Source organism: Erithacus rubecula (assembly GCF_903797595.1).
Source record: "Erithacus rubecula genome assembly, chromosome: 26".
In the NCBI taxonomy this organism is placed as follows: Eukaryota; Metazoa; Chordata; class Aves; order Passeriformes; family Muscicapidae; genus Erithacus; species Erithacus rubecula.
In genome coordinates, this window is record NC_136678.1 from 3,667,236 (window position 1) to 3,694,033 (window position 26,798).

Genomic DNA, 26,798 nt, shown 5'->3' on the forward strand with positions numbered 1-26,798 from the left:
GCAAAGTGAAATAAAATGGGAAGCCACTGCAAAAGCCAAAGCACTGTTTATTCCTTCTTCTCCACTTGCAAGAAGTCCTGAATTGAAGCTGACAAGTCTGAGTTCAAGGACATCCCAGGACAGCCACACAGGGAATATTTTGTAGCTGGGAAGGGAGAACTAAATGCCAAAAAAAATTCCAGAGTACACACAAGTGTTGGAGAGCAGGATCATTTTCCATGTAAAACAAAGCTCATGGGGATGCCATGGGTAAGGAACCAGAACAAAAACCCAAACACAAATAACAGGAAGGACCAAATCCTTGAACAGCCTCAGTGCCTGCTCTGGATCAGCTCATTGCTCCAAATTCCTCTTTGTCCAAGGTTGTTTTTCCCAGTTACAGCAATTCCCCACCAAACAGATTTACAAAATATGGCCAAGGAATAGGCAGAGTAAGGACAGGGAGATCTTAAAGACAAACAGGATTTGCAGAAAGCCCCACTGAGTAACCCAGTCCCTTCCCAAGGAAATCCCATTGGGAACACTGCAATGCTACAAAATTCCCAACTCTCATGTCCCATTTTTATATTTCTTAACACACCTGGCACCTTTCTGGCCATTCAGAATGAGAGAAGTCCAAAAGATTTGTTATTGTGGGAAACCAAACATGAAGGAAATGTCTGTGGCAGTTCCTCAGTTCTGGAACAAACTTTTCCAAATCAGTTTTCTGTGGATCTCAGGAACCAGGGGTGGCACTGATTTGCTTTTGTTTTGGGTGACAAGCATCAACCTTTGTGTAACACCTGGACTACAAATGCACCAAACAAAGAAATGTGAAAATCCCACCTTAAACCCCATCCTGTGAGTTTTTAGAGCACACCAGCCTGTTTGGATCCTTACCAAAGTGCAGAGTACAAATTATAGAGCTGCTGTATAAAACACACCCACCAGGTGTATTCACACCCCTCCAGCACTCCCTGCAATCCCAACCTGTCCCAGAACAGCCACAGCTACCAATCCAACAGCAGGGCATTGTTTATTTAAACATCACAGCACGATCCTGAGCGAGCACGATCTCAACAAACCCAATTTGTGGCCGGAAGGGAGAAATGAAACCGTTCCACAGGTGAGGGCAGGTGAGTGACCCGAGTGCAAAGAGAAGCAAGCAGGGGCGGCTGGGGCAGCTCGGCAGCAGCAGAACGCGGGCTCGGGAGGCAGCGGCTGGAGCGGCCGCGTGGAGCCCCAGTGACACCTGGTGGCCGCAGGGACGCGCTGAGCGCCCCGAGCGCCGCTGCCTCCTGCTGCTCCCAGCCCCGCAGAGCTGCTGCTGCTGGAAGCTCCTGGCGCTGCCACACAAGGGACACCCGAGTGCTGAACCTGCTCCCCCCTTGTTAGTTCACAGGTTTTGCTCCCGAAGTTATCTTTGTTCTGGTCACAGGGTGTAAACGGTGATCTTGATGTCAGTGTTGTCAAACACTTCCTCAAGGATGGCTGACACCTTTTCCCACTGCAGGCCATCGAGTCCACATCCAATCCTGGAAGATAAAGCACCAAAAGGTGATGGAGCATTGTGCTGTGCCCAGCCAGACCTGGGAGCAGCTGCACTTTGAGGTGGTCCTGCCTCAGCTTCCCATAAACCCACAGAGCACAGGGAGAACAAGGAAACAGCTCAAATGTGCTCTGCTACTATTGAAATGCACAGGGAAATGCAAATTAGATGTGCCCAATCGAACAGGGGAGTTGGATGGAGGTGGATGCTTGAATTGTAGAAATGAAACACCCCAGCAGTGGCATTGCAGCTCCTGAGCCCCTCACCTGGGCATGGAGATGTCAGTGACTCCATTGTTCAGGCAGTGAGCTTTCATGGCCTCCAAACTCTTCTGCATGCTCTCATATGTGGGCTTGTGAGAAACCTTCTGCTTTGTAATCTACAGAAAAATAGAAAAGCTCAGCAGTGCCTTAGGCATGACCTCTGCAAGTTCTGTCTGTTATAAATGCTGTTACAAAACACACATTCCATGATATCCCAAATCTCCATGCCCAGACCTGCCTCTGTGGAAAGACCTGAGCAAAGAACTAACATTTCACAGTTTAAAACACTAATTTAGCAGCCAGTTCTGTCCGTGTAAAGGTGAAATGCAGATGCACAGAACAGCTTGGCTGCTCCTCACCAGCAATGTTTGAGGAACACATCTCTTATTGTGAGGAACATTCCAGAAACTTCCAGTGCCAACAAGATGAGATAGAGTGACAGGACAACAGGAATGGCTTCTCATTGCCAGAGGGCAGGCTTAGGTGGTTTATTGGGAAGGAATTGTTCCCTGTGAGAATGGTGAAGCCCTGGCACAGGTTGTCCAGTGCAGTTGTGGCTGGCTCATCCCTGAGGTGTCCAAGGCCAGGCTGGACAGGGCTTGGAGCACCCTGGGACAGGGGAAGGTGTCCCTGCTCAGGATGAGCTTTAAGATCCCCTCCCACCAAACCATTCTGTGATTCCCTGATTCCATTAACACGACCCAACCCTCCCCCAGTGATAAATGCCTGATATGTGACACAGCTGAGCTGCAGGGGTGTCCCAGCCCTTACCAGGTAATAAATGTACCGCTCGTCCCTCTGCAGAACTGCCACCTCCCCCGTCTTCTTCTCTGCAGCACAAAAACCAAGGTGTTCTTAAAAAACAGCCACACTCCATAACTCCCAACACCCTGCTGGAAATCAGGAGCTCCTTCAGGCACCACTCACTTTGATCCAGGAGCTCCTGGACACCTCCAAACTTCTTCTTGAAGAGCACGGCGATGCCGGCGCCCATGCGGCAATCCTCGCTGACGCAGTGAGCCAGGGCGTCCGTGCTGGGGCACGAGAACAGGTCCCCCTTCACACACCTGATCTGCACAGGGGGCACAAAACCTCCTCAGACAGCACACAGGGCTCTGCTGAGCAGGGACTGGGCAGTAAGAGGGGCAGGGGTTTGAGGTGGAACAGCACGCAGGCAGAATTGCAAAGTAAATTCACAAGCCCGAGCTCAGAGAATGACAAACTCAATATAGAGAATTGTACATCCCATAGACAGAATTACAAACCCACTACACCTTCTCAACAAGATCACTTATGAGCATCACGTGCCAGCTCAGCAGGTAATCTTATAAAATCAAAGCTTAAAAGGGTAATTGTGTGACAGAATGAAACCCCTCCAGCAGCAGCAGTCTGGAGGTGCTCAGGCAGGCAGGTGAGCACAGCATCTACCCCACTGATATTACACACAAAAAGCACACAGAATCCAGCACTGGCAGCTCCCAAAAGCTGCAGGATGCAGCCAGAGCCGTGCTGTCAGGGTTGTAATGAGGGGAAAGCCTCTTTGCACAGACAATAATATCCCATGTAACCCATTTCCTACGCACTCTCTCCTCCTGATCCTTGGAGAAGTGGGTGGCCATGGTAACGTGGGGTATGGAGAAGGCTCCTGCGGCTGGAAAGATGAGAGAAAAACAATTATTAGGAACCTCAAGCTAGGCAGTAAGAGTGTGTTAGAGGGGGCGAGGGTAACTCTAATTGATCTGTGACAGCGGGAGAACCATGACACCCCAGAAAATGTCAGCGGCCCTGACCCTGTCCCACTGCGCCTACAGCTCTGGCCGGGAGGAGGCCCCAGCTCTGGGTCACCGCACAGTGGGCACCCTCAGGCTGCCGCCCTCCTCCTCACCACCATTATCACCCTCCTCCTCCTCCCCCTTCCCCTCCCACCCCTCAGGGCCGCTCGGCCTCCGCACCCGCGGGGCGCACGGCGATGAACCGGGCCGGGCCCACGGCCTGCGCCACGCCGAGCCTGCCCAGCACCGCCCACATCGCTCCGGCCGAGCCGCAGGGACGGCCCCGCCTCACGGCGACAATGTACCGCCTCACGGCCACAGGACACCGCCTCACGGTACCGCCTCACCGCCCCCGCCTCGCGGCGAAATGGCGGATCCGCCTCCCGGGGACTTGGCGGAGCATCCTCAGCCTGCACGGCGGTGCGCCTCGCACACAACACGGCTGTATGGCCTCACACAACATGGCAGTATCGCCTTACACAAAGTGGAGGTATGGCCGCACACAACATGGCGGCCAAGCCCCGCACGACACGGCGGTATCGCCTCACACAACATGGCGGTTTGGCCGCACACAACATGGCGGCCGCTCCCCGCGCGCGCGGGCGGTTCCTCTCCACGGTCCCGGCGCGGATCGTTCCGGCCGAGGGGCGGAGCCCAGAGCTGGGCGGGACCCGCCCTGCGCCTGCGCGCCACGTTCCCCACGCAGGCGCAGCGGCGCCGTGCAGGGCGAGGCGCGCGGTTGGGCGGCCGCGGCCGGGCGGGGCCCCGCCCCTCGCCCCCTTTGTCCGCGGTTGGGCGCCATTTTGCGCGGCGGGCGAGTGCGGGCGCTGATTGGGTTTCGGGGCGCCGCGGCGGAGCCAATCAGCGCGGGGCGCGGACCGGGCAGCGCGGCACGGTGAGCGCGAGCGGCCAATATGGAGCCCCCGCGCGCCGGGATTGGCGGGGCCGCGGCCACTCAGGGGCTGAGGGGGGAACCGGGGCCGGGCCGGGCTGCGAGCCGCGGGCTCGGGGGCTGCGCGGTTGGGCCGGGAGCGCGGGGCCGAGCGCTGCAGCGGGGCCCGGCCTCTTCCCCCGGCGGCTCCGCCCTCACGGCGGCTCCGGGCTGCGTGTCCGGTGCCGCTGGGATGTGGCCGGGCCGGGGTTCCCGCTGGTTCCCGCTGGAATCGGGAGCTCAGCCTGGCGGGCTCAGGCTGCCCCCGCCTTACGGAGCGGACACGTTACAGGGATGCTCCGCACCGCTCGTGGCTTTTTGGTTGAGGGATGTGCTCCTAGTGCAGCTGTATTTATATTATTATCTATATATATGTTGTAAATGAGGAACAAAATTAGCGAAATTTAGATTGTTTAGTTTTATCTAGACAGAGCCAGCAGCGCTGGAGAGGCAGAGGGGTCACTGCCCACCCAATGCTCCACCAAACTGGTTTCCAGCTCCCTTTTACTGGTTTCCTTGTGCTCACCAATAATTTTATTTTTTGTTGTCGTTGTTATAATTTTGCTAGGTAAGCAGTGGGTGACACTGGACAGTTTGTCAGTCCCACAGAAATCCATCTGCTCTCGGTGGATGAGGAGTGCCAGAGTCAGTCTGGTCTCAGGGAGGGGCTGCCATTGATCACACAGAGGCAAAAAACTGATTTTGCAGCATCTCTTGGGCTGTGTGAAAGTCTTATTTTGCAAGATACAACTTCTTTAGAAACGTTCACACAAAATGATTTAATCCTGTATTTTCCTTTCTTTAGTACCACACTTCGTTTCACAACTAAGTCTCCTGGTTTATACAAACCCCAATACTTTTAACACAAATATTTTATCAATTATCACATATATATATTTATATCTATTTTTTGGAGCTAATCCTGTGCATGACCAGGAATTTGATGATCATAGTGAGTCCCCTACAACTCAGTACATTTTAATATAAATACATATATAGTGTTTATATAAATGTGGAAGTGCAGCAGTCTGTGGCCCCTAATTGATCCCTGATCATTAATATTTAACTTGACCACTCTGTTTTTAATGAAGGGGCTGAGATAATCCCCCCAGCACTTGTTGGGATTACAGAGCTGTTAATGTTTTAATTAAAAGATTTTCATTGAGGGCAGAAATGAAATATCCAGTGTGAAATTGAACTGAGCAGCATTTTTCAGAGAGAGTATTTATCTTCTTTTCTTCTGGCTGTGAAAAAAGTGTCAGGAAATGGGCAAAGGATGGAGCTCAAACTGCAGCAGTAACCACAGCAACGGGTACAGAGAGTCTGGGACTTAATCCTGTCAGCATTCCTTGGAAAATTGAGGGAGCCAGAGGTTTTGTTGCTTGAAATTTGGAAAATAAACCTTCCAGGCTTTGTTTTCTTTCAGCAGGGACTTGTTCAATCAAGCACCTCACTGCAGCAGGAATTCTGGATATCATGAAGGATATTTTGGAGTATGTAAATATTTGTTTAGGGAAGAAATTTTTCTCTGTGAGGATGGGGAGACCCTGGTTAGGGTTTGGAGCTGTGCCTGCCTCTGATCTCTGGAAGTTTCTAAGATCAGCTTGGAGCTACCTGGGGTGGTGGAAAGTGTCCCTGCCCACCCAAACCATCCCATGAAGAAGGAGGAGAGAGAAGAAAAATGAGGAGAACGTGGTGTGTGGTGGGAGGAGGAGAGAAACCTTCACAGCTCTGCTGAACTCCTGAAGTGCAGTTTGGTTTCACAGCTAAAACTTGCATTTCCTGAGTTTTTCCAGCAGTGTGGGCACCTGGCTGGAGCCCAAGGATGTGCAGACTCAGAGAACTGGTGAATTCCATGAAATTTGGGACAGAACTGAGGTGGTTTTGCTGCTCACCCAGGTTGGATGTCTCTGTGTTTATTGCTGAGATGGAGCAGCTCTGGGACATCTCTGGTTTGCTTGGCTTGGCAGCTGCAGGGAGGGGTGAAAAATAGCAATTCCTGAGCCTGGGGAACAGCAGATCACTGATTTTTGGGTTTTTTTCACCTGTCTTTCAGGGGCTGAGGCACCATGGAGCAGTACACAACCAACAGCAGCAGCTCCACAGAGCAGATTGTGGTGCAGGCAGGGCAGATCCAGCAGCAGGTATGGAATCCAACACAATCCTGCTCACCTGAATTCTGCCATCTGCCTGGAAGGCAGAGAAAATAGGATTTTTAAAATACTAGATATTAAAAATAAAATCTATATATCAATATCAAAATGTATATAAAATGAAAATCAAGCTGCAGTACCTGAATTTCAAGTGTATAAAGTCCCCAAGCATGTGCCCAAATTTCAGTGCAGCAGGGAGTTTGCAGAATGTTAGTGACACAAGGAAAGTAAAATCTAAAAACATATAAAAATATATTAACACGTCTCTGAAAATGGAGGAAATAGAATTTTATTAACACAATCATTTGTCCACGAGAAAAATTGCCCCAAAGTTGAAATTGGTTTTGTTCAAGCCCACAGAGTTTTTTCTCCAGTTTTATCAAATGAACATTTGTTGAGATTTTTTTGTTTCAGAACTGCAGGTGGAGCAAAACAACCACACAGAGCAGGAATTCAACCAACCATGTATCAATTAATCAATCCCATGGAGAAATTCATGTTTCAGTGTGCAAAACACCAGGGCTGAGTTTTGAGGAATTACTGATTTTTGGCTGTTAAAATTTCCATATTTAGATTTGGGGATGCATTTTCAGCTCCTGCTGAATTTTTGTTGCATTTCTGTCCTAATTCAAGAGGTTTTGGTGGTTTGCCATGCAAAGGGCTGAGCCACTGGCTGATATTTTCAGGGAAATCTGCTTTTCTTTGGCCTCAGCAGGGACCAAATCCTTCCACTGGCTTCACCTGCTGTTGACTTTTTCAACCAGAACAACATTTAAGATTAAAACAAGGATTATCCAAAATACCTGTTTGCAGCAGATAACCAAAGCTGTGGTTGGTTTATTGACATTTTTTTTTAGGTGAAATGGAGATAAAACCATCTCTTAGCTTTAATTTTCAGTGCAACTTCTTAAATCCTGAGACTGACAAGGAACATTTTGCTAAAATAATTTGTTTTACCAGGTTTTGGCAGCACTTGGGAGGGAGCTGTGCTTCATCTCCCCATGCTAACACAGTTACTGGGAGTATTTTGGGACTCTTAGCAAAGAGGTTAAAGATAGAAAAGGCTTTGAGCTCTGCTCCAGACTGTCCCTCAGGGTCACTGCTGTGTGACACTGGCACTGGGATGGCAGAGATGAGCTCAGCCTGTGCTGCAGGAAGGGTTTGGTGGGACAGACCAGTGTGCCCAAAATCTGGAACTCTTCACAGTGCCAGACCTGGGCAGTGAGCAGAGGAAAGCCCTGAAACTGAGCTTGGAATCCTGCAAAATGCTCCCTTCATGTTCCCTGTGAGTTGGGATATTGAGGCTTGAAACTTCAAAACTAAAACCCTGAAACTGAGTTTGGAATCCTGCAAAATTTTCTCCTCCTGCTCCCTGTGAATTGGAGTATTAAGATCTGAAACTTCAAAACTAAAATCTTGAAAAATTTTTCCTCCTGTTCCCTGTGAGTTGGGATATCAATGTCTGAAACTTCAAAACTAAAACCCTGAAACTAAAACCTTGAAATCCTGCAAAATATTCCCCTCCTGCTCCCTGGAAGTTGGGGTATTAAGATCTGAAACTTCAAAACTAAAATCTTGAAATCCTGAAAAATTTTCCTTCCTATTCCCTGTGCGTTGGGATATTGAGGTCTGAAACTTCAAAACTAAAACCTTGAAATCCTGCAAAATTTTCTCCTCCTGCTCCCTGTGAATTGGAGTATTAAGGTCTCAAACTTCAAACTAAAATTCTGAAATCCTGCAAAATTTTCCCTCTTGTTCCCTGTGAATTGGGGCATTAAGATCTGAAACTTCAAAACTAAAACCTTGAAATCCTACAAATTTTTCCTTCCTGTTCCCTGTGAGTTGAGATATTGAGGCTGGAAACTTCAAAACTAAAACCCTGAATCTGAGCTTGAAATCCTGAAAAATTTTCCCTCCTGTTCCCTGTGAGTTGAGATATTGAGGCTTGAAACTTCAAAATTAAAACCTTGAAATCCTGCAAAATATTCCCCTCCTGCTCCCTGGAAGTTTGGGTATTAAGATCTGAAACTTCAAAACTAAAATCTTGAAATCCTGAAAAATTTTCCTTCCTATTCCCTGTGCGTTGGGATATTGAGGTCTGAAACTTCAAAACTAAAACCTTGAAATCCTGCAAAATTTTCTCCTCCTGCTCCCTGTGAATTGGAGTATTAAAGTCTGAAAGTCAAAACTAAAACCTTGAAATCCTGAAAAATTTTCTCTTCCTGCTCCTTGTGAATTGAAGTATTAAAGTATGAAAGTCAAAACTAAAACCTTGAAATCCTGTATAATTTTCCCTCCTGTTCCCTGTGAGTTGGAATATTGAGGCTGGAAACTTCAAAACTAAAACCCTGAAACTGAGCTTGAAATCCTGCAAAATTTTCTCCTCCTGCTCCCTGTGAATTGGAGTATTAAGGTCTCAAACTTCAAACTAAAATCTTGAAATCCTGCAAAATTTTCCCTCTTGTTCCCTGTGAATTGGGGCATTAAGATCTGAAACTTCAAAACTAAAATCTTGAAATCCTGAAAAATTTTCCTTCCTATTCCCTGTGAGTTGAGATATTGAGGTCTGAAACTTCAAAACTAAAACCTTGAAATCCTGTATAATTTTCCCTCCTGCTCCCTGTGAGTTGGGATATTGAGGCTTGAAACTTCAAAATTAAAACCTTGAAATCCTGCAAAATTTTCTCCTCCTGCTCCCTGTGAATTGGAGTATTAAAGTCTGAAACTTCAAAACTAAAATTCTGAAATCCTGCAAAATTTTCCCTCTTGTTCCCTGTGAGTTGGGATATTGAGGTCTAAAACTTCAAAACTAAAACCTTGAAATCCTGCAAAATTTTTCTTCATGCTCCCTATGAGTTGGGATATCAAAGCCTGAAACTTCAAAACTAAAACCCTGAAACTGAGCTTGAAATCCTGCAATATTTTCCCTCCTGCTCCTCGTGAATTGGAGTATTAAAGTCTGAAACTTCAAAACTAAAACCTTGAAATCCTGCAAAATTTTTCTTCCTGCTCCCTGTGAGCTGGGGTATTAAGGTCTGAAACTTCAAAACTAAAATCTTGAAAAATATTCCCTCTTGTTCCCTGTGAGTTGGGATATTGAGGCTCTGAAACTTCAAAACTAAAACCTTGAAACTGAGCTTGAAATCCTGAAAAATTTTCCCTCCTGTTCCCTGTGAGTTGAGATATTGAGGCTTGAAACTTCAAAATTAAAACCTTGAAATCCTGCACAATATTCCCCTTCTGCTCCCTGTGAGTTGGGGTATTAAGATCTGAAACTTCAAAACTAAAACCTTGAAATCCTGTATAATTTTCCCTCCTGCTCCCTGTGAGTTGGGATATCAAAGCCTGAAACTTCAAAACTAAAATCCTGAAACTGAGCTTGAAATCCTGCAATATTTTCCCTCCTGCTCCTCGTGAATTGGAGTATTAAGATCTGAAACTTCAAAATTAAAATCTTGAAATCCTGCAAAATTTTCCCTCTTGTTCCCTGTGAATTGGGGCATTAAGATCTGAAACTTCAAAACTAAAACCTTGAAATCCTGCACAATATTCCCCTCCTGCTCCCTGTGAATTGGAGTATTAAGGTCACAAACTTCAAACTAAAATCTTGAAATCCTGCAAAATTTTCCTTCCTGTTCCCTGTGAGTTGAGATATTGAGGCTTGAAACTTCAAAACTAAAACCTTGAAATCCTGCACAATATTCCCCTCCTGCTCCCTGTGAGTTGGGGTATTAAGATCTGAAACTTCAAAACTAAAACCTTGAAATCCTGCACAATTTTCCCCTCCTGCTCCCTGTGAGTTGGAGTATTAAGGTCACAAACTTCAAACTAAAATCTTGAAATCCTGCAAAATTTTCCCTCTTGTTCCCTGTGAATTGGAGTATTAAGATCTGAAACTTCAAAACTAAAACCTTGAAATCCTGCACAATTTTCCCCTCCTGCTCCCTGTCAGTTGGCACGTTGCAGCCTGGCAGTCCCACATGCAATTCCACATAACTCCATCCTCAATTTTACCCAAACTGCCATCCTGCTGTCCCTGGAGCAGGTGTCTGTCCCCACCCCTGTCCCAGCAGTGTGTTGTGCATTTCCATGTTTCAAGCTCTCCCTGTTCCTGTTCCCAGCAGCAGGGAGGTGTCACAGCTGTCCAGCTGCAGACTGAGGCTCAGGTGGCATCAGCCTCAGGCCAGCAAGTCCAGACCCTCCAGGTAGTGGTGACCTCTCTGATTGTGTTTCTGAGCACTGCATGAGCCTCCCCAGCACCACATATCTAATGCTGTGTTTCCTCAGATTTATTTTTTTTTTTTTCCCCCAGGGTTGTTTTTTTCCCAGTTTTTTTTTCCAGGATGAGCAGGGAATCTCTGCTGGGTTTCCTGCAGGGATTGGAGCTGTGCCCCAGTGAATGCCAGGAATTCTGGAAGGGAATTGTGGTTCAAAGTTCAAAATCACCAAAATGAGTCAGGATAAACTCCAATTTCCTGGAATTAAATGAGGGTTCTGAGTTCCTCCCTGAGGAGGGCTCTGCTTTCACTGCATGAGGCAGAGGTGGTGCTTGAGTTTGTGGAACCTTCTCACCTGAAAAGGCTCAAAATTGGCACTGAAAAATCCAATTTCTTATTGACCTGTCCATGTGAATCCAAACAGCAAGCACAGTTTGGAAAGAATTTTTTTTTTTTTTGTTTCAGTGTGAAATATTTCCATCCTCCTTTACTCCCCCAGACTTTCCAGGAGCCCTTTGCAGAGCAGTTGTCACACCCTGGGCAGTTTTGGGCTCAGTAGTTTGGTTTTTGGTTTGCTTTGGAATGAATTCTTCAGGGCACAGAGGTTCCAAGGGAGCTGGAATTGCCCTGCCAGCTGCAGAATGAACACAGCATTTTTTATGTTCAGAGTTCAAATCTCAAAAACTGCCTGACTTGGATTGCTGGGCTCACTGGGGTCACTGGTTGTTGTTATGTTCTCCCCACCGTTTTTATTTATTTTATTTTTAATTTCTATTTTGCCTTGCTCTGATTTATTAACAAAAATCCTGGAATGTTTTGTTTTCCTTTCTGCTTTTTGGATATTGTGCTGCTGCCTTTGCTTACCCTGAGCATGTTCCTCCCTGTGTGATCCAGCCCAGGGGCTGAGGGGCAGAGTGAGAACCTGGAAAATCAAATTTCCAGGGCAGGATTTACCTCCTCACCCCCAGGAATTCTGTGACTTTACCACATTGTGATGCTTTTATTCCTAAACAAAGCAGATTTTGTCATCCCTGAGCTCATGAGACTCATTTTGCATTGAAGCCTTGAGTGTAGAGCATTTTTTTCAAGATGTTTTTTGGGAATTTGGGAGGTGAGGGGGTTCAAACAGAGAGATTTTCCCCTTGTTCTTCTTTTCCAAGTGACCAGAGAGATACCAGGTCCAAAATTCCAGAGATTCTCAGTCCAATCAGAATCCCTGATTTGGGTGGGAAGGAACCTTAAAGCTCACCCAGTTATATTTATATTTATATATTTATATATTTATATATTTATATATTTATATATTTATATATTTATATATTTATATATTTATATATTTATATTTATATTTTTATATGAATATTTATATTTATCTTTTTATATGAATATTTATATTTATCTTTTTATATGAATATTTATATTTCTATTTCCAGTCTAAGCCTTTTTTGGGCCCAGAAGTGGTTGCTGCTCATCCCATTTCTTTTCCTCCCTGAATTCTATTTTGTGTTGTTATAATTTCCCTCAATAAGCACAGGGAGTTTCTCTCAGCACATCCCCTGCTCTGTGTCAGTTTGAAAATGGGAATATGACAGAAAATTGGAGGGAGCTGAAACCACCTCAGAACCTCCCTGACAGAACAGAGTTCTCTAAATAAGAACCTCAAATAAAAAATAATAATTGTAAAGTGAATACTGAATTTCCTCAGAACCTCCCTGTTAGAAGAGAGTTCTTTAAATAAGAACCTCAGTAAAAAAATAATAATTGTGAGGTGAATACTGAATTTCCTTAGAACCTCCCTATCAGAACAGAGTTCTTTAAATAAGAACCTCATTAAAAAATTAATAATTGGGAGGTGAATACTGAATTTCCTCAGAATCTCCCTGTTAGAAGAGAGTTCTTTAAATAAGAACCTCAGTAAAAAAATAATAATTGGGAGGTGAATATTGAATTTCCTCAGAATCTCCCTATCAGAACAGAATTATCTAAATAAGAACCTCAATAAAAAAATAATAATTGGGAGGTGAATAGTGAATTTCCTTAGAACCCTCTATCAGAACAGAGTTCTCTAAATAAGAACCTCATTAAAAAAATAATAATTGTGAGGTGAATACTGAATTTCCTCAGAACCTCCCTGTTAGAAGAGAGTTCTTTAAAGAAGAACCTCAGTAAAAAAATAATAATTGTGAAGTGAACACTGAATTTTCTCAGAACCTCCCTGACAGAATGGGGCTCTCAATGGGAATCTTAGTTAAAAACCAATAATTGTCAGGTGAATACTGAATTTCCTCAGAATCTCCCTGTTAGAAGATAGTTCTTTAAATAAGAACCTCAATAAAAAAATAATAATTGTGAGGTGAATACTGAATTTCCTCAGAACCTCCCTGTTAGAAGAGAGTTCTTTAAAGAAGAACCTCAGTAAAAAAATAATAATTGTGAAGTGAACACTGAATTTTCTCAGAACCTCCCTGACAGAACAGAGCTCTCAATGGGAATCTTAGTTAAAAACCAATAATTGTGAGGTGAATACTGAATTTCCTCAGAACCTCCCTGTTAGAACAGAATTCTAAATAAGAACTTAAATTAAAAAATAATAATTGTGAGGTGAACACTGAATTTTCTCAGAACCTCCCTGACAGAATGGGGCTCTCAATGGGAATCTTAGTTAAAAACCAATAATTGTCAGGTGAATACTGAATTTCCTCAGAACCTCTCTGACAAAACACTAAGAACCTCACTAAAAACCAATAATTCTCAGGTGAATATTGAAGTTTTTCCCTCACTTTGCTCTTGGCCTGTGCACCAATACAATTCTCACAGCTGGGAAATTATGTTTTTCCCGTTTCCTAACAGCTGAGCTGCAGGAGCAGCAGATGATTCCCTCAAACCACAGCACCTGCTGCACTCCCAGTGACCATTCCCCCATCCCTGAACCCCCAGCTGGGTTTTCACTGTTTGTTTTCATTGTTTTCATTGTTGTTTTGTGCTTGCAGGTGCAGGGGCAGCCCCTGATGGTGCAGGTGAGCGGGGGGGCAGCTGATCACCTCCACGGGCCAGCCCATCATGGTGCAGGCTGTGCCTGGGGCACAGGGACAGACCATCATGCAGGTGCCTGTGTCTGGCACACAGGGGCTGCAGCAGGTGAGAGCCCAGCCTGGGAAATGGGGCTGGGGGGGTCTGAGAGAGGGTGGGGGGTGGGGGGTGCAGAGAAGGAATGGTCACGAGAAAATGTATGGGGTAGGAGATGTTGGAGATGAGGAATATTCACCAAAAAAATGTATGGGGTAGGAGATGTTGGAGATGAGGAATGCTCACCAAAAAATGTATGGGGTAGGAGATGTTGGAGATGAGGAATATTCACCAAAAAAATGTATGGGGTAGGAGATGTTGGAGATGAGGAATGCTCATGAAAAAATGTATGGGGTAGGAGATGTTGGAGATGAGGAATATTCACCAAAAAATGTATGGGGTAGGAGATGTTGGAGATGAGGAATGCTCACCAAAAAAATGTATGGGGTAGGAGATGTTGGAGATGAGGAATGCTCACCAAAAAAATGTATGGGGTAGGAGATGTTGGAGATGAGGAATGCTCATGAAAAAATGTATGGGGTAGGAGATGTTGGAGATGAGGAATATTCACCAAAAAATGTATGGGGTAGGAGATGTTGGAGATGAGGAATATTCACCAAAAAAATGTATGGGGTAGGAGATGTTGGAGATGAGGAATGCTCACCGAAAAAATGTATGGGGTAGGAGATGTTGGAGATGAGGAATGCTCACCAAAAAAATGTAGGGGGTAGGAGATGTTGGAGATGAGGAATGCTCACCAAAAAAATGTATGGGGTAGGAGATGTTGGAGATGAGGAATGCTCACCAAAAAAATGTATGGGGTAGGAGATGTTGGAGATGAGGAATATTCACCAAAAAAAATGTATGGGGTAGGAGATGTTGGAGATGAGGAATGCTCATGAAAAAATGTATGGGGTAGGAGATGTTGGAGATGAGGAATGCTCACCAAAAAAATGTATGGGGTAGGAGATGTTGGAGATGAGGAATGCTCACGAAAAAATGTATGGGGTAGGAGATGTTGGAGATGAGGAATATTCACCAAAAAAATGTATGGGGTAGGAGATGTTGGAGATGAGGAATGCTCACCAAAAAATGTATGGGGTAGGAGATGTTGGAGATGAGGAATGCTCACCAAAAAATTGTATGGGGTAGGAGATGTTGGAGATGAGGAATGCTCACCAAAAAAACGTATGGGGTAGGAGATGTTGGAGATGAGGAATGCTCACCGAAAAAATGTATGGGGAAGGAGATGTTGGAGATGAGGAATGTTCACCAAAAAAATGTATGGGGTAGGAGATGTTGGAGATGAGGAATATTCACCAAAAAAATGTATGGGGTAGGAGATGTTGGAGATGAGGAATGCTCATGAAAAAATGTATGGGGTAGGAGATGTTGGAGATGAGGAATGCTCACGAAAAATTGTATGGGGTAGGAGATGTTGGAGATGAGGAATGCTCATGAAAAAATGTATGGGGTAGGAGATGTTGGAGATGAGGAATGCACACCAAAAAAATGTATGGGGTAGGAGATGTTGGAGATGAGGAATGCTCACCAAAAAAATGTATGGGGTAGGAGATGTTGGAGATGAGGAATGCTCACGAGAAAATGTATGGGGTAGGAGATGTTGGAGATGAGGAATGCTCACGAAAAAATGTATGGGGTAGGAGATGTTGGAGATGAGGAATATTCACCAAAAAAATGTATGGGGTAGGAGATGTTGGAGATGAGGAATGCTCACCAAAAAATTGTATGGGGTAGGAGATGTTGGAGAAATGCTCACGAAAAAATGTATGGGGTAGGAGATGTTGGAGATGAGGAATATTCACCAAAAAAATGTATGGGGTAGGAGATGTTGGAGATGAGGAATGCTCACCAAAAAAATGTATGGGGTAGGAGATGTTGGAGATGAGGAATGCTCATGAAAAAATGTATGGGGTAGGAGATGTTGGAGATGAGGAATGCTCACGAAAAAATGTATCATGTAGGAGATGTTGGAGATGAGGAATACTCACCAAAAAAATGTATGGGGTAGGAGATGTTTGAGAAATGCTCACGAGAAAATGTATGGGGTAGGAGATGTTGGAGATGAGGAATGCACACCAAAAAAATGTATGGGGTAGGAGATGTTGGAGATGAGGAATGCTCATGAAAAAATGTATGGGGTAGGAGATGTTGGAGATGAGGAATGCTCACGAAAAAATGTATGGGGTAGGAGATGTTGGAGATGAGGAATATTCACCAAAAAAATGTATGGGGTAGGAGATGTTGGAGATGAGGAATGCTCACCAAAAAATGTATGGGGTAGGAGATGTTGGAGATGAGGAATATTCACCAAAAAAATGTATGGGGTAGGAGATGTTGGAGATGAGGAATATTCACCAAAAAAATGTATGGGGTAGGAGATGTTGGAGATGAGAAATGCTCACCGAAAAATGTATGGGGTAGGAGATGTTGGAGATGAGGAATATTCACCAAAAAAATGTATGGGGTAGGAGATGTTGGAGATGAGGAATGCTCATGAAAAAATGTATGGGGTAGGAGATGTTGGAGATGAGGAATGCTCACCAAAAAAATGTATGGGGTAGGAGATGTTGGAGATGAGGAATGCTCACCGAAAAATGTATGGGGTAGGAGATGTTGGAGATGAGGAATATTCACCAAAAAAATGTATGGGGTAGGAGATGTTGGAGATGAGGAATGCTCACCAAAAAATGTATGGGGTAGGAGATGTTGGAGATGAGGAATGCTCACCAAAAAAATGTATGGGGTAGGAGATGTTGGAGATGAGGAATGCTCACCAAAAAATGTATGGGGTAGGAGATGTTGGAGATGAGGAATATTCACCAAAAAAATGTATGGGGTAGGAGATGTTGGAGATGAGGAATGCTCATGAAAAAATGTATGGGGTAGGAGATGTTGGAGATGAGGAATATTCACCAAAAAAATGTATGGGGTAGGAGATGTTGGAGATGAGGAATGCTCACCAAAAAAATGTATGGGGTAGGAGATGTTGGAGATGAGGAATGCTCATGAAAAAATGTATGGGGTAGGAGATGTTGGAGATGAGGAATGCTCATGAAAAAATGTATGGGGTAGGAGATGTTGGAGATGAGGAATGCTCACCAAAAAAATGTATGGGGTAGGAGATGTTGGAGATGAGGAATGCTCACCAAAAAAATGTATGGGGTAGGAGATGTTGGAGATGAGGAATGCTCACCAAAAAATGTATGGGGTAGGAGATGTTGGAGATGAGGAATATTCACCAAAAAAATGTATGGGGTAGGAGATGTTGGAGATGAGGAATATTCACCAAAAAATGTATGGGGTAGGAGATGTTGGAGATGAGGAATGCTCACCAAAAAATGTATGGGGTAGGAGATGTTGGAGATGAGGAATATTCACCAAAAAAATGTATGGGGTAGGAGATGTTGGAGATGAGGAATGCTCACCAAAAAATTGTATGGGGTAGGAGATGTTGGAGATGAGGAATGCTCACCAAAAAATTGTATTGGGTAGGAGATGTTGGAGATGAGGAATGCTCACCAAAAAAATGTATGGGGTAGGAGATGTTGGAGAAATGCTCACGAAAAAATGTATGGGGTAGGAGATGTTGGAGATGAGGAATGCTCACCAAAAAAATGTATGGAGTAGGAGATGTTGGAGATGAGGAATATTCACCAAAAAAATGTATGGGGTAGGAGATGTTGGAGATGAGGAATGCTCATGAAAAAATGTATGGGGTAGGAGATGTTGGAGATGAGGAATATTCACCAAAAAAATGTATGGGGTAGGGGATGTTGGAGATGAGGAATGCTCACCAAAAAATGTATGGGGTAGGAGATGTTGGAGATGAGGAACGCTCACCAAAAAAATGTATGGGGTAGGAGATGTTGGAGATGAGGAATGCTCACCAAAAAAATGTATGGGGTAGGAGATGTTGGAGATGAGGAATGCTCACCAAAAAAATGTATGGGGTAGGAGATGTTGGAGATGAGGAATGCTCACCAAAAAAATGTATGGGGTAGGAGATGTTGGAGATGAGGAATGCTCATGAAAAAATGTATGGGGTAGGAGATGTTGGAGATGAGGAATGCTGACTCAGAAATGGAATAGGATAGGAGGTGTTAGAGATAAGGAATGCTCACTTAAAAATGCCATGGAATATGAATTAGGAGATTATGGACATAAGAAATGCTGAGTCAGAAATGGAATGTGGGATAGGAGATGTTGGAGATAAGGAATGCTGACTCAGAAATGGAATGTAGGATAGGAGGTGTTGGAGATAAGAAATGCTGACTCAGAAATTAAATAGAAGAAAGGAGATGTTGGAGATAAGAAATGCTGACTCAGAAATGCCATGGAATACAAGATAGGAGATGTTGGACATAAGGAATGCTCACTAAAAAATGCCATGAAATATAAATTAGGAGATTATGGACATAAGAAATGCTGACTCAGAAATGCCATGGAATATGAGATAGGAGATGTTGGAAATGAGAAATGTTGACTCAGGAATGAAATAGAGAATAGGAAATCTTGGGGATAAGAAATGCTCACTTAAAAATGCCATGAAATATAAATTAGGAGATTATGGACATAAGGAATGCTGACTCAGAAATGAAATGTAGGATAGGAGGTGTTGGAGATAAGGAATGCTCACTTAAAAAATGCCATGGAATAGAAGAAAGGAGATGTTGGAGATAAGAAATGCTGACTCAGAAATTAAATAGAGGATAGGAGATGTTGGAGATAAGAAATGCTGACTCAGAAATTAAATGTAGGATAGGAGGTGTTGGAGATAAGGAATGCTCACTTAAAAAATGCCATGGAATAGAAGAAAGGAGATGTTGGAGATAAGAAATGCTGACTCAGAAATTAAATAGAAGAAAGGAGATGTTGGAGATAAGAAATGCTGACTCAGAAATTAAATAGAAGAAAGGAGATGTTGGAGATAAGAAATGCTGACTCAGAAATGGCATGGAGTACAAGATAGGAGATGTTGGAGAGAACAAATGCTCACTTAAAAAATGCCATGGAATACAAATTAGGAGATTATGGACATAAGAAATGCTGACTTAAAAATACTGTGGAATATAGGATAGGAAATCCTGGAGATAAGGAATGCTGACTCAGAAATGAAATGTGGGATAATAGGTGTTAAAGATAAGGAATGGTCACTTAAAAAATGTCATGGAATAGAAGAAAGGAGATGTTGGAGATAAGAAATGCTGACTTAAAAATGCTATGGAATATAAATCTTGGAGATGTTGGAGATAAGAAATGCTGACTCAGAAATGCCATGGAATATAAAATAGGAGATTATGGAGATAAGAAATGCTGACTCAGAAATGAAATAGAGGATAGGAGATGTTGGACATATAAATGCTCACTTAAAAATAGTATGTAATATAAGATAGGAGAAGTTGGAGATAAGAAATGCTTACTTAAGAATACTATGGAATATAAATTAGGAGATGATGGACACAAGAAATGCTGACTCAGAAATGCCATGGATATAAGAAATCTTGGACATAAGAAATGCTCTCTTAAAAATACTATGGAATATAAGATAGGAGATCTTAGACATGTAAATGCTGACTTAAAAATAGTATGTAATATAAATATATATTCTAAATATAAGATAGGAGATGTTGGAGATAAAAATGCCATGGAATAGTAGAAGTGTTGCTGAGGAAAAAAATGGAGCTAGGAAAAAAAGTTTCATAGGATGGCTTTGCAAATAAAACTAAATAAGATTGTATTTCTTTATAGAAATAGAACTATGAAAGATGCTTTGGGGTGATTTTGGATGATTTGCTTGAAGGTGTTTTACAGCATGATGTGATCAAAGCTGATAGGCCAAGAAATGTTTATAATATATTGTAATTAGGAAATAATTGACTTCTGATTGTGATGGAGTCAATATATGAGACTGCAAATGGAATAATTTTTTTTTTTTAACACCTCTCAGTTGCCCCATCTCTGGGTCAGAAAATGTTTTTGATCAATGCTGGGTTGGTTTGGGGTTTTTTCCCTCCAAACTCCTCCTGTCATAGACAGGGATTCCTTCCCTCAGAGCAGGATTTTTATTTGTTGGGATATTTTATTTGCAATGTTGCTGGGGGATCTGGTGCCTGTTCAATTGATGGCTCAGAAAGAGGATTTAAAACCAAATTATTTGAGGAAGTTTCATGCAAGTAACTTTTTAATATGTGATGGCTGAAGGGGAATTTAAACATCCCTGTTGCACAGAAGGCAATAGTGAAGGAGGTACAGAAAATGGATTTTTTTGGGCAGTAATTACTTATTTAAATGAAGGCTGGTAAATTTAAGGAGATGGTTGAAATGTTCCTCAAAAGCAAAGGGAAGAACTGTAACCATGGCATAATGAAAATATCCTGATGATTTTGGATGGGATTTAGGAATCCAGCACAGTCCAGGAAGGCAAATGATGTCTTGGTGTTTTGAGAGGTTTATTTCTTTTTATTTGTTGAAAACCACTATAATTTGTATGAGGTTCTTCTCAATCTGGATGGTGGAGGAAAACCCACAACTGTGTTTTTAAACACAAAACTTCAAACCATATCCCAGCTCTTCTTTTTTAATCGAAGAATATTCCACAGTGGTGCAAAGCTGAGAACAACTTGATATATCCCAGATAAAATTAACACCCCACAGATGTCTTAAATCTCAATCCTCCTCTTGCACCTGCCTGTTTGTTCCCAGTGGATGTGAATAATTGATTTCTCCTGATGATTTATGGTGTGAGCAACACAGCAATCCATTCCAACTCCTCTTTTTCAACTGGAAAAAAAAAAAAAAAAACCCAAAAAAAGAGAAAACTTGCTGCTTCCTTTTTCTGTACAACACTAAAACCAACCCTCAGAGATGATTTGGTCATGCTGAGGTGAGGAGGGAGATATCAGAGGCATAGTTAATGTTCCTTTCTGACTCTTTCTTCCACAGATTCAGTTGGTCCAGCCAGGTCAGATTCAGATTCAAGGTGGGCAGGCTGTGCAGGTACAGGGGCAGCAGGGCCAGACCCAGCAGATCATTATACAGCAGCCCCAGACTGCAGTTACTGCTGGCCAGACACAGGTAACTGCACCAGCATGAAAGGATTTTCTGCAGAGGAGCAGGAAGAGAAACTTGACAAATTACTTAAGATGTGGTTAAGTAAAAAAATTAAAAAAAAAAAATTAAAAAAAAAAAGGAATTATTAATATCGAGGTGAACTTGAGAATGAAGAAGTGTCATGTTTTTGTAGTGTTTCATACATGACTCTGGGGCAGAAAAATTAGATTGCATGTCTTTCTCCATCGTGTTTCTGTATTTTTATTGGTTTGTGGTTGTTTTTGTCTCGTTGTTGGATTTTGAAAACATGAAGCATTGCTAATTCCATATTTGGGCCATTGTGTGCAGTCACACCTGGGGTTTCTGCTGATGCTTTTGGTTAGGGCCAAAATTAAATTTTGGAGCAGAACAGTTCTGGTTCATAGTGAGACAGGAAACCTAGACTTTATTTATTTTTTTTTTTTCATTATTGAACTGTTGGAAAAAACATCCTCCATGTGCTTCAGGTGTTTGATCTCCAGGTATTTGCTCTGTGCTCCAGCCTGTTTCTTACTGCTACTAATGAGGCAACAGAAATAAACACCTGGAACACCTCAAGCACCATGTGTTCATTCAGGATTTGTAAACACTGAGGAAAAAAAGGAAAAATGTGTAACATTTTTGTGCTGTTTGTTTTGTTCAGAGCCAGCAGCAGATTGCAGTGCAAGGCCAGCAGGTTGCCCAAGCTGCTGAGGGCCAGACCATCGTGTACCAGCCTGTGAATGCTGATGGCACCATCCTGCAGCAAGGTAGGAGGGGCTGCCAGCAGCCAGGACACCTCTTGGAGAGGCTTTTGATTTCTTGAGGTGTTTGTGTGCTCTGCAGGAATTCACTCCAGGGTTCTTTGCCCAGAAACAGAAAAGCTCCTTGTCTCTGGCAAGGTGTAATAAAACCCTTTCATTTTGCTTTTACACATCAAGAGTGCATGGTTACTCACAGTGAGGTTATGAATGCAAAAAGCAGGAATTCTGATGGAATTGAATCCCTCACTTCAGCACTTTCCTGGCTCTCTGCATGTTTTGGAAGGATGAATGAGTAAATCACAGAAGTGGGACTAATGCTGTTCCCTTCTTTTTGTGTGCGTGTTCTTCTTTCTTTCTTTTCTTTTTTTTTTTTTTTTTTTTTTTGTTTTTCTTTCCTTTTGTTTTCTACTTCCTTAAAGTTACAGTCCCTGTTACAGGCATGATCACCATTCCTGCAGCCAGCCTGGCTGGAGCCCAGATTGTCCAAACAGGAGCCAACACCAACACCACCAGCAGTGGCCAGGGCACGGTGACAGTGACACTGCCAGTGGCTGGGAACGTGGTCAATTCTGGGGGAATGGTCATGGTAGGTGTGAAATTCCCACTCTGGAGCTGAGCTTTGAGCTGTTTGTACTCAAATCTTAGCAGGGTTTTCACAGGGGTAGGATGGCTTGAAGTGGAAGGAGGGCAGGGTTGGGTGGGATGTTGGGAGGGAATTTTTCCCTGCAGGATTGGGAGGCTCTGGCACAGAGAAACTGTGGCTGCTGCATCCCTGGGAGTGTCCAAGGCCAGGCTGGAGCTGGGATAATAAAATGTGCCCCTACCCATGGCACAAGGTTGGAATTGGGTGATCTTTAAGATCCCTTCCAACCCAAATCACCCTGATAAACTCTTGGCTGAGGTTCAGATACTGTGGTCAGTCCTCTATGTAAGTTCCATCAGTTTAAAGTTTAAACAATACATATTTTCAGCTTCAAAGGTCTGGATCCTGCTGTGATCTTTGCTCTGGGTTTTCTCTCTCCCACAACAGCTCAGAAATCTAGAAACTGAAATCCAAACTGAGCTGATGAGCAAAGGTTAAAATAGATTGAGTCACTTGTGGATTTCTTGAGGATCCCTTAGGATTTGTTTCCATCCTTTATAGAGGTTTTTCCTGTCAATTCCTATTTCTTTGTAGTGTGAACCTTTTTAATGTTGTTGGTCTCCACTAGATGTCAGCAGCTCTGCAGTGTTGGTTTAAAGATGCTCCAAAATGAAATAATTGAAATAAGAGATTATCCAAAAGAAAGGGAAGCACTGGCCATGTCCTGTTTGTTTAATTGTCCAAGAAGCAGCAGCACAGTCAAGGAATTGTATTGAAATTCTCCCTTTATCAGGAAAACCCAGCAGAACTGATAAACAATTGATTTAAATTATTTAAAAGCAGTTTGAGAACAACTCTATTGCTCCTTTCCATTTAAACAGCTGCATTACCTGAACCAAACCCACTTTCTTTTTCAAAATTGGGAGTTTTTCACGAGGTTTTTACATATACTTGATGACATTTCTATGTGCTGAGCTGCAAGAACTAAAGGCTCTGGTGTGTGCAGATGGTGCCTGGGGCTGGCTCAGTGCCAGCCATCCAGAGGATCCCCCTGCCTGGAGCAGAGATGCTGGAGGAGGAGCCCCTCTATGTCAATGCCAAGCAGTACCACCGTATCCTGAAGAGGAGACAGGCAAGGGCCAAGCTGGAAGCTGAGGGAAAAATCCCCAAAGAGAGAAGGGTGAGGATAAAACTCAGATTTAACACAGGGTTGTTCTGGGAGAAAGGCACAGAATCCCATCAGGGTTGGAATCTTGGTGTTGCTCAGGTTTGGGTGTTGTTCATGAGCTACATCAGAGTGATTTGGGTTTTTTTTGTTTTTAAGTGCCCTGAGGATAGTTCTGCTTGCTTGGGGTGTTTTTGGGAGTGTCTGGAGTTGTGTGTGAGTGTGTACTGATTGTGAGAACAGAGTTCATGGGGATGGGTGGGGAGTGGGAATCTCCTCTGGAAAAGCAGTGCCTGGGAGTCTGTTGGAGGGGATGGATGGAATTTCCTCTGGATGAGCACAGAGTGGGAATCTGTGGGATAAGGGATGGATGTGGAGTGGGAATCTCCTCTGGAAAAGCAGAGAGTGGGAATCTGTGGGACAGGGATGGATGTGGAGTGGGAATTTTCCCTGAGAAAGCAGTGAGTGGGAATTTGTGGGATAAGAGATTGATAATGAGTGGGAATTTGTGGGGCAGGGATGGATGTGAACTGGGAATTTCCTCTGGAGAAGCAGTGACTGGGAATCTGTTGGAGGGGATGGATGTGGACTGGAAATTTTCCGTGGGGAAACAATGACTGGGAATCTATGGGATGAGGGATGGATGTGGTGGAGGAATTTCCTCTGGAGAAACAGAGAGTGGGAATCTATGGGATGAGGGATGGATGTGGTGGGGGAATTTCCTCTGGGAAAGCAGAGAGGGGGAATCTGTGGGGTTCCTCCCTGACCTGCTCCTTCCCCCTCAGAAATACCTGCACGAGTCCCGGCACCGGCACGCCATGGCCCGGAAACGGGGAGAGGGGGGACGCTTCTTCTCCCCCAAGGAAAAGGACAGCCCCCACATGCAGGTGAGTGGGAATGGGGTAAATCCCCTCTCAATCCATAGAACAGGACAGCCCCCACATGCAGGTGAGTGGGAATGAGGTAAATCCCCTCTCAATCCATAGAACAGGACAGCCCCCACATGCAGGTGAGTGGGAATGGGGTAAATCCCCTCTGATTCCATAGATCAGGGCAGCCCCCACATGCAGGTGAGTGGGAATGGGGTAAATCCCCTCTGATTCCATAGATCAGGGCAGCCCCCACATGCAGATGAGTGGGAATGGGGTAAATCCCCTCTGATTCCAAGGAAAAGGACAGCCCCCACATGCAGGTGAGTGGGAATGGGAAAAATCCCCTCTCAATCCATAGAACAGGACAGCCCCCACATGCAGGTGAGTGGGAATGGGGTAAATCCCCTCTGATTCCATAGATCAGGGCAGCCCCCACATGCAGATGAGTGGGAATGGGGTAAATCCCCTCTCAATCCATAGAACAGGGCAGCCCCACATGCAGGTGAGTGGGAATGGGGTAAATCCCCTCTGATTCCATAGAACAGGGCAGCCCCCACATGCAGGTGAGTGGGAATGGGGTAAATCCCCTCTGATTCCATAGATCAGGACAGCCCCACATGCAGGTGAGTGGGAATGGGGTAAATCCCCTCTGATTCCAAGGAAAAGGACAGCCCCCACATGCAGGTGAGTGGGAATGGGGTAAATCCCCTCTGATTCCAAGGTAAAGGACAGCCCCCACATGCAGGTGAGTGGGATTGGGAAAAATCCCCTCTGATTCCAAGGAACAGGACAGCCCCCACATGCAGGTGAGTGGGAAAAATCCCCTCTCTAATCCATAGATCAGGGCAGCCCCACATGCAGGTGAGTGGGAATGGGAAAAATCCCCTCTCTAATCCATAGAACAGGACAGCCCCCACATGCAGGTGAGTGGGAATGAGGTAAATCCCCTCTCAATCCATAGAACAGGGCAGCCCCACATGCAGGTGAGTGGGAATGGGGTAAATCCCCTCTCAGCCCCTCAGGACACATCCCAGCTGTCTGTGCTGCTTTGTTTGGGTTTTTGGGCTTGACCACTCTGAATTTTTTACCTGCTGCCCCTCAGCCCTCCCTGTCTTTAAATTTATTTATTCCAAGCTTTGAGAATAAAACCTCCTTGTGGAGAGCAAGGGGTGTTTGCCCTGAGGAGTTAAATGACCATAAATGTGGATAAAAGTGTGTTCACTTTGTACACAAACATTCTGTTTGTTAAACACCCTTTCTGTTTGGGTGCTGGGGTGTTCTTTCAGGATGTGAATTAAAGGTAGAGTCACCTTATTTTTATATCTGATGGGAAATTGAAAAATGGGAATATCTGATTGTTAGGTGCATCTTGATTTGCATAAAGGTGCAAGGTATTTTTCAAAGGAAGGGACACAGTGGAGTAGAATGAACAGGTTTTGTGGTTTTTTAGTCCTTCAGAGCAGTCCTGTACCTTTAGGGAGTGTTTCTTATTTTGAACTGAAATAATTCTTAAATATCAGACTAGCCCTAAGTCTTCCTCAATACCAGAAACATCAAAATCTTGGGAGGTATCAGGATTTTTGTGTCCCTGGCCTGTAAAACCCAGGAAAAACAGGATTTTTTTGGAGATAAGAGAAGTGCAGGAGTGTCTCCTCCTGCTAGCTGTGTGTGATTCTCTCTGCTTCATGAAAAAACCTGGAATTTCCAAAATTTCCCACTTTTTGTGTCTGCAGGATCCAAGTCAAACCAACGAGGAAGCAATGACACAGATGATCAGAGTCTCCTAACCCCAGGGAGAAAGCCCTGAAGGGAATTCCCATCCTGCTGCCAGCCTGTCCTGCCTGCCCAGAGTGCCCAGTGAATCCTGGAGTGGGACAATGTCCCTGTCACAGCCTGTCCTGCTCCTCAGAGCCAGCACCAGCAGGGTTCAAACCTACAGACAGAACCTCCCTGGTGCCCTCTGCTCCAGCACAGTCTGAGCACTCCTCCCTTTGCTTTTCCTTCCTTTTCCCACCTCAACCCCAGTGGATGGTGCAGCTCAGCCCTGTCCAGGGACAGATTCCACCTCCTGCACCACAGCCCAGCAGAGATTTGTTATTCCATCCACTCCTCACCCCTTTTGGATTTGTTTTTTTTTTTCCCTGAGCTGGGCTCTGCTCTTGCACTTCAAACCCTGGCAGAAACTGAAGGGGATTCTTTTCAATTCCACCTTGTAAATGTGTAAAGAAAACTCTTCTCTGGGAAAGGTTCAGCCATCCAATCAATGCTAGAAATAGTCAAGATTACTGCAGGACTTGATGTGTTGTGTCTCTGTTGCAAGTGGGGGTGGGATTTTTTGGGGGGATGGGCTCAGTGAATCAGTCTCTGGGTGGTTTTGGATGTTCATTGGAAG

At 44.3% G+C, this 26,798-nt stretch overlaps 2 protein-coding genes across 4 annotated transcripts; one reads left to right on the forward strand and one right to left on the reverse strand.

Annotated features, from left to right (window-relative positions):
• Nucleotides 1-27: 27 nt before the first annotated feature.
• OARD1 (O-acyl-ADP-ribose deacylase 1) lies at nucleotides 28-3,989 on the reverse strand. 3 transcript variants are annotated; one of them, XM_079327474.1, is made up of 6 exons: nucleotides 3,925-3,989; nucleotides 3,375-3,442; nucleotides 2,719-2,863; nucleotides 2,563-2,621; nucleotides 1,795-1,907; nucleotides 28-1,514 (listed from the first exon to the last, which is right to left on the reverse strand). In XM_079327474.1, the coding sequence occupies exons 2-6, from the start codon at nucleotides 3,408-3,410 to the stop codon at nucleotides 1,412-1,414; spliced, it is 456 nt and encodes a 151-aa protein (XP_079183600.1). In that variant the 5' UTR covers nucleotides 3,411-3,442; nucleotides 3,925-3,989; the 3' UTR covers nucleotides 28-1,411. The 3 variants fall into 3 exon arrangements, with proteins under 3 accessions (XP_079183600.1, XP_079183599.1, XP_079183598.1); XM_079327473.1 differs by lacking the exon at nucleotides 3,925-3,989 and adding an exon at nucleotides 3,890-3,914; XM_079327472.1 differs by lacking the exon at nucleotides 3,925-3,989 and adding an exon at nucleotides 3,744-3,869.
• Nucleotides 3,990-4,240: 251 nt separating this feature from the next.
• On the forward strand, nucleotides 4,241-26,333 carry NFYA (nuclear transcription factor Y subunit alpha). The gene is given in 11 exon segments (XM_079327459.1): nucleotides 4,241-4,458; nucleotides 6,551-6,638; nucleotides 10,769-10,855; nucleotides 13,855-13,887; nucleotides 13,889-14,002; nucleotides 20,897-21,028; nucleotides 21,687-21,792; nucleotides 22,206-22,372; nucleotides 23,376-23,549; nucleotides 24,320-24,421; nucleotides 26,140-26,333. Coding segments are annotated over 10 exon segments (1,044 nt in total). The 5' UTR covers nucleotides 4,241-4,458; nucleotides 6,551-6,563; the 3' UTR covers nucleotides 26,194-26,333.
• Nucleotides 26,334-26,798: the final 465 nt, after the last annotated feature.

Excerpts from the sequence above, each read along its gene's own strand:
- OARD1 (XM_079327472.1), bottom strand. The coding sequence starts at position 3,819 with ATGTGGGCGGTGCTGGGCAGGCTCGGCGTGGCGCAGGCCGTGGGCCCG. Across the intron at positions 3,443-3,743 it reads CATCGCCGTGCGCCCCGCGG|CCGCAGGAGCCTTCTCCATA; the intron begins GTGCGGAGGCCG and ends TCATCTTTCCAG. Across the intron at positions 2,622-2,718 it reads CCAGGAGCTCCTGGATCAAA|AGAAGAAGACGGGGGAGGTG; the intron begins GTGAGTGGTGCC and ends TTTGTGCTGCAG.